General features: G+C 36.0%; 1 protein-coding gene across 1 annotated transcript; it reads left to right on the top strand.

Annotated features, from left to right (window-relative positions):
- The first annotated feature begins 3,758 nt into the window (after positions 1-3,758).
- On the top strand, positions 3,759-6,030 carry nat8l2 (N-acetyltransferase 8-like 2). Its single transcript, XM_083559840.1, has 2 exons — positions 3,759-4,171; positions 5,279-6,030. Coding segments are annotated over exons 1-2 (687 nt in total). The 5' UTR covers positions 3,759-4,170; the 3' UTR covers positions 5,965-6,030.
- The last annotated feature ends 2,125 nt before the right edge of the window (positions 6,031-8,155 follow it).

Below are 8,155 nucleotides of genomic sequence, written 5' to 3'. Positions count from 1 at the left end.
TTGAATTACTTTATATATTTACACTTCTCTGAAACAATTACTCATCTACTTTATAATTTGTCTATTCCTTTGTTTTCCTTTGTGCCTTTAACTGCTATAATAGGTTTGTATAAATATTTTTTTTTTTTAATAAAGTGCATAATGATTTTATCGTTAGATTTTGATTAACAAATTTCCAACAACATTCTCTAGATGTCCGGATGACGAATCAGAATTTAGTTCGGATCGTTCGAGTCCTGGGTTACCAACGACCGCCACAGGTATTGTTAGCCAACAGGGTACCTGTGGAAATTGGGCTACTGTTGGCTGAAGGAGGAGACAGAGAGGAGGAAGCGTTGCAAATGTCCTGGAGGGACACTCCAGAAGACCAAGCCTTAGAGGCTGCCACACTCCGGGTAAAGTACGTTCTGACCCCGAATGGAGCGGGGCGACCAGAGGACTCAACAGAGGATGCAATAGCATAGATGATCCACCTGCTCAAAGTCTGCTTGTTTGCAGAGAGGCCTCTCCTCGGAGGGCAGTAACAAATGAGCATTTGATCTGACTTTCTCAACGGACTGGTCCTGTGGACGTAAGTGTCCAGTGCTCGCACTGGGTATAGCATGTTCAACTTCTCCTAGTCTGGGGCAGGAAGGAGGAAGATAGAATGCATGGGATGACTGAGGGCACCTTGGGGATGTACTCCGCTCTGGGATACAAGAAGGCACTGGCTAATCCTGGAGTAAAGTGAGAGGGCCTGTAGATCCCCTGCTTTCTTAAGAGAGCAAATAGCCAGGAGAAACACAGTCTTAACTGCGAGGTGCCTCCGAGAAGCCTAGGAGAATGGGTTGAAGGGGGACTCAAATAAAGCCTTCAACACAACGGGCAGGTCCCACCCAGGCCTAAAATGTGTCACCAGCGGGTCCCTGCTTACTGATTGCCCTGCCACCGGGGAATGATACATCAAAATGGCGGACGAGTGGACTTTGAGGGTGGACGGAACCAACCCTTTACCAAACTGTTCTTAAAGGACTTCCAGCACTGAACCAACCGGGCAGTCAACTGGATACAATCGTTGCTGATCGCACCAAACAGTAAACAGGTGGCATCTTGCAGCATATGACCTCCTCATGGAGGGACCAGATCCTCAGAGATGTGCCCCCTCATAGACCACAGCCACAGCCTTCACAACTCTGGGTGCAGGTGAATTATTTCATTATTACAAAGATTGTGCCACACAGCTGATGTGTTCAAATTAAGTATACGGTCAAATTCTTTTTTCATTTTCTCCCGCTTAAAAGGTCAAATTTAAATCTTAAATTTAAAAGTCTCAACAAAAATTCACCTGCAGGCACATATAAAGAAGCTGAGAACAGTTTAAAAAAAGAAAATCTAGGTAACACTTAAAATGCCTTTGCATTAACTTCAGAAGTAACAGTAGTTAAACAAAGGGGAAAGAATAATAACAAAAATTCAAATTACCAGATGTATGTGAAATGTGCTTTTCCTATTAGACCCAATCCTTTGTACAACAGAACATCAGAATATATGGAAAAAGTTCTATTCTATATATAGAATTATATTTCCAAGTATAATAATGATGTTAATGTAACCATGTAAAGACACAGTATGCAATTGTCTCATTTATGTGGACATACAAAATTTTTATTTTGCGAATGGTATACATTTAAAATAATCTGTTTCACTGCAGGCTCCAACAAAATGCAAGCTTTGTCACCACCACCACGTTGGTGACCCCTGATGTAGACCATTTATCTAACCCATTTTTTGGGACATTTAACTTCTTTCTGCTTTGTGTACATATGACAGTTGAGATACTTTACTGAATATGAGGGTCCGTCGCATGATTTCCTGTGCACTGACAAATGAGATGGCATCCTTTATTAATTGGGCTGGGAAGAAGGTTAAAGAGCAGTCAAGGCAAAAGATGGCATTTAAGAATACTTTTTTGAAAATGTGTATATTTGGTGAGTCATTGTTATCAATGCTTTTAATTTTCTTTTATTTTGTATTCCCAGAAATCTACCTTACTTCAGCCAATTTTCACCTCTTCCAGTACCTCCATTAATGTATTCATTTGCATACATCTTATATCCTGCTGTTGTTCTGATTTGTTTTAGATGCTTTGACTGTGTAAATAGGTGTAGGAACGCTTTCCCAATATGAATATAACCAGGCAGTCCAGAAATGGCTCCGATATGCACCACACCATGTGGGTGGAACTGCACATCAGATGACCACAACAGTTCTTTTAGTGGCACACGAAACTTTTTGTTTGCTTCTGTATGAATATTTTGTTTTTTTATGACATTAAATGGAATGTTGCTTTAGTTGACTGAATTAAAAGAAAAAAAAAAGACTGTTAAAAAATAACTAAATAAAGATTACATTTTAGTTGTCATTTGCATGTTGTCAGAAGTAGAATCAACATTGTAATGTAATGGTGATAGTTTTTTATGACAACATTGATTCAATGATATGAGAATGATTGTTTTTCTTTCAATCTGAATGTTGTTTCAACCATAAATGAGGGTGCAGAAGTGATGTTGAAAATTTTTTTAATTGTAATACTGAATTAATGACATTTCAATTCATTTTTGGTTGAAATCTCAGTGTTGTTTCAACATTTACTAATGGTGCAAAATTGATGTTGAAAAAATATCAAATTGTAATGTTGAACCAATGACTTTAAATTAATTTTTGATTGAAATCTCAGTGGTGTTTCAACGTTAACTGAGGGTGCAAAAGTGATGTTAAAGCAAAATCACTTTGTAATGTTAATTCAATGCATTTAATGTTGAGCCATCAACATTGACTTAAGCAGTGTTTCATTGTATGCTTGCTATCTGGGATACCACTTTTATTCATCTAAATCTGTACTTTTCTTTTCAATAATACTCTATATTTATTTATAAAAATGTATAATAACACTTTTATTTATTTATTTATTTATTTATTTATTTATTTATTTATTTATTTATTTATTTATTTATTTATTTTTATACCTATAATTACCAATCTTTTTTTTTTTTATGTGCAACTGGAAACTACAAATTCCTTGTAAGTGCAGACCTACATGGCTATAAAGCGCTTTCTGATTCTAATTCTGACCTGTGAGCTCTGCGAATTTTCCACATTTCTACTTCTGTTTTTAGATAATTTTATATTGTTCAACAAATGATAAACTCATATTTCTTGTATAAACTCATATTTCTTGTATTATAACATTTACTCCCATTTATTAATCTATTTTTAAACGGCTGTTACAAGCAATTAATGTATGCCGTGTACAGAAAAGCTCTCCACTATTGTCCACTCTGAAGACATTTACTGTCTACTGTAGAATAATGTCTCCACTGTAAATTATCTCGACTGGACAAAAACTGTTTCTACTTAAATGAAGTTATGTCTGGTATAATGTCTCCAAAGGACAAAAACTGTCGCAGCTAATGTCTCTATTGAAAACATGTCTCCACAAGACAGTAAATGTCTTTACTGGAATAATGTCTCCACAGGACAGAAACCGTTCCAGCTAATGTCTCCACTCCACAACATTTCCCAGCTACAATGGAATTATGTCTCCAATAATGTATTTACCGAACTGAATATGTGCCATTGTAATTTGTTTCGACTAATTAAGAAAATGTCTCCACTGGAATAATGTCTACAGAAAATGTCTTAACGTCTACCTTGTGACGAAAAAAAGAAAAGAAAAGAAAAGAATAATATGTCCACTAGGTGGGGGTAAAGAACGGGGGTGGATTGAAACTAGTCCAAATAGCGCGAAGAAGAAAGCGATTTCCCTCTTCAGGCAGAATTCAGTTCGGAGCAACTGAATATGATTTAATCTGTACTACATTTTATTTAGCCCTAAGTCAGATGCAAATTACTCGATCGTGTTTATTGAGTGAAGTCATACTGATGCAAATGAGTCTCTACTTTTTTTTTTTACATCATTTTCCCCTTCATTTCCACGCTTTTGCCCTCTCCTTTGCTCTTTGCACTTTGAATTGCTGTAAAACAGACATTATGTTAATCCATAAACTCCTGATTTAACGAGAAATGATTAAACTGCACGCGGGTTTGCAGAAGCACGTGCCCTTTCCTTCTGAGACGCGGAGCACACAACCGGCACTTATACGGAAAAAATAAAATAAAAAAACATCGAAAAGTAAGTTTTTGTATCGTTGAATTTAACAAGTTGCAACAGATAAACTGTTCATACACCCGAAATTAGTGCTTAAACGACCACTATTACTTGTTGCTCATGCGCTTACATTAAATTACCATTACCTCTCTAAAAAAATAAACATTTAATGCACGAAGCTTTATTAAACTTTGTTAAATGTACATTCCTTCCCCAGATTACTAAATTCATATAATTCAATGTACAGTTTGGAGTTTCTGTTAACAGCATTGACTTTCCATAGCACACTGTATATACTGTACATGTAGAAATCCCTCTAGTATCTTCTGTATGTTTATGTAGTAATAGAAATATTCATTTATATAACCATTTCATTTTACTTCCTCGGGTGCTTAAGACATTTATTTAGCTTCTCATACCCATGGAACACCAATGCGCAGCAAGGCTGGAAATAACAGTAGAACTCCTGGTAGAATTTGTACTGGTTATAATGGGAATCGTATATAGATTGAAAACTGTAATAGTCTCTTTGGGATTCTACTTTGAAATTCAAGTGACCTTCAAGAGTTGAATAGAAAACCTTTGGCAACTTGTAGATCACATGCTGATGTTTACCGAACACCAATAAGGAGCATTAGGACATCAGGAAGCCTCCAGTTTATTCGTTTGTATTATAGCGATTTAATGAAGTACACAGACACTTTACATAATGCAAACCATGCCATTTTGTGGGGGAAACAAAAACACCAGTTATCTCAGTAACAGTTTTCGGTGTTAAGGTGTCACTCCTGAAATCCAAAGAGCAAGAGCTTCCTTTCTCACTCACCATTTTCCACTGATGTTGAATGACGTGTTATTTAGAAAACGTAAATTCATGTCAATGTAAAAGTACAAAAATATAGAACAAAATATAATACTTATATAATACTCATGCTCTTTATCTAAGCAAGGGCTAATTTATTTTTATTTATTTTTTTGCAAAATCCAGTAAAACTAGATCAACACATTGAAATCATTTTGACTGTTAAATACACATCATGTGTGGATTTTTTCCTTGATAGACAAACATATTCTCATATGTTATTTGACATTTATGTGGTTTTTTTTCTCCTCCTTTTGCATGTGTTTAAGTGCATGTAGTGATCAGGAAATTCCAGCCCTCTGACTGTGAAGCAGTGAAAACTATATTTAAAGATGGGATCCATGAGCAAATTATTCCAACATTCATCCATGCCATGTCCCACCCGCTCCATATTACCCTGACTCTGTGCTTGTGTATTATGGGCTATGTCCTGGGTGGAGAATCAATTGTCGTGGCTCTGCTGGCTGGAGCGTCCTGGATTGGCCTGATGTTCTACCTCTGCTATGAGTTCTACGCTGGGTATGTCCGACTGAAGCTGAGCACAGACATGCTGGACATTTCAAGCAATTACATTAAAATCCCAGACAACTGCTTCTGGGTTGCAGAAGCTGAGGTCAGTGGACGTCCCCTGGTGGTGGGTATGGTGGCTTTAGAGGGCAAAAAGCTCCCAAACAGTGCTGGGCAAAAGTACGGAGAGCTTTTTCGAATGAGCGTGTCTTCTAAGTGTCGTCAAACCGGTGTTGGGTCACGCCTGGTGATAGTAGCTGTGGACTTTTGTAAACAACGTGGGTTTTCAAAAGTTGTGCTTCATACTAGCTCGACTCAGAGGCCAGCTGTCACCCTTTACTTTAAGATGGGCTTTACACTTGTGGGAAACAACCAAGAACATGAAAGTCCCTGGTGGATACTCACACTGATCAGAGTTAAGATTCTGAAAATGGAGAAAATCCTTTAAACTTAATCCACTGAGATACACAATATGAGCAAAGTTTGTCAATACTTGACCACCACCCCCATATGTGCATTCATTAAGTCAAACACCAAACCAGATACAAGACAGAGATTCAGCAGGCCATAACCAGATTTTTTTTGTATTGTGTTTTGTGGTGGTTATATGAATCTATTCTGTAGTTTTTTATTATTATTATTCAACCACTCAGATAATAAAAATCATGCCATTGTGAGCATTTTCCATAAATCAGTTATTACCTTTTTCCTATATTGAAAAAAAATCATTAGGTCAATAGTTGTTACGGTTGTGTCTGAGCTGGCTGCGACTCTGAAAGTCTCATCTCACTTATTCTTGTTCAGTTTTCTCCAATACGCATCAGAGAATATACGTCACACAGACACCAGGATTTGTATGAAAGATATCCGAAGTTTAATAAAAAAAGATTGAGAATACATATATAGACCACAGTGATGACTATGAGACTATTGCGTTGCAGATCAGTACATGATGAACAAAAACAGTGTAGAAAGTCATACTGTTCTTGGTACAAATGTTAGTATCTACCACAAAGATATGACAGTCACAGCATGACAATATGCAAAGAAAGATAGGAAGAAGTCACACAAGCTAAGTAAAGTACTTCTGGTAGTTTAACTAAAGTGATATTTCAACAATAGTGAAGTGTGATTTTCAATTAATAATTGGAACAGCTATGCAATTAAAATGAGATCCTCAGGCACAACACAATAGGAAATCTTGGCCTAACTCCATGCACATATTTCAAAAGACATTAGCATAGGAATTAAATGCTCAAAATAATCGGAACCTATTGCCCCATAAAATCCCAACAGCTGCTCTATTTTGGAATATAATCAACCACAAAATTGTCTTAACATGTGTAATGGCCAGTAATGTCTTTTTAGTTCTGCCACTTGTCTTCGTATTTGCATGAGTACAGTCCTACCATCAATACCAACAGCATTAGATACTTCCCAAATAATTTAAATGTGTCAAAGCAAAGGGCAGATATTTTCCTTTTCTTTAACTTTTCTTTGTACTTGTATTTAAATTTTCTTTATTTTTATTTAAATCACTTAGAGTACACCCAATTAATAAATGTCTGATTCTGTGCAGTAATAATAAAAATGTAGACGTTTAAAGTGTGTGGAAGCTTTCTATAGATGCTGTGTGATGTAGATTTAGTGATCTATCAAAAAGAGTTGAAATATTGTCTTAAGTGAAAACTGTACACTCCACATGTTATTAAGCAGAACTGTTATTCAAAGCATTGCACTGAGATTTTATTTGGTGCCACTGAGACATCATGGTTTCAGGTAGTTCAGGTAGATGGCAACTGCAAGGAGTAAACAAGTAACAAACAACCAATCAAAACCGTGATGCAAGAAACATTAACAACTGACTATGAAAAAAAACAACCTTTAACATGAGGCTACATGGGCACATACTGTATCCAGTGAAATTGGACAGTTGACTTTTTCCAAACTTTTACTATACAGATGTATTGTACAGGTATTCCTATTAAACTAGTGATGTTAGGGTATTTGTATATTTCCGGTCAGGAGATTTATGACAATATTAAAATGACAACTTTAGTCTATGTTGGTAGTAATTGCAGTAAAATTGCAATTAAAAAAGTAAAAAAACACACCAACAGTAAAACCAAGTGAAGTTAAGACCATTTAAGTCTTTTACCAGATTTGCTATTTAAAGTGGCTTACCCATTGCCATGATCATAAGAAAATGTCCTCTTGTGTTATGCCTAAAAAATCCACTAAATGTGAGGTTGATAGCACTTAATTTCTGCTATTGTTAAGGATCAGTCTTAAGGCAACAGTAAAATCTTTAGATATCTTTGACAAGTGTTGGTGCAATATTTTGAAGCACAGTCATGTATATACCGAAATGCAGTCTAAACACATTGCTGGATCATTGAGATGATAGTCAATGAGGTATGGTTTTTATTTTTTAAACAAAACTGATAAATATCTCTTCGAAAAAAGTGATTGCGCCATTTATCAGTCATTCAGACAAGTAGCTGTAATTATTTTGGCTTAAGACAATAGTATATTTTTACTGTATGAAGAAACACTATGAATGAAGAGCTTAAAACATTGCACAGTACATGAATACTGGTGATAGATGAAGTTCACAAACCATGTATTTGAGATATACT

Source organism: Silurus aristotelis (assembly GCF_946808225.1).
Source record: "Silurus aristotelis genome assembly, chromosome: 2".
NCBI lineage: Eukaryota > Metazoa > Chordata > Actinopteri > Siluriformes > Siluridae > Silurus > Silurus aristotelis.
This window is presented reverse-complemented; position numbering and strand designations above follow the sequence as displayed.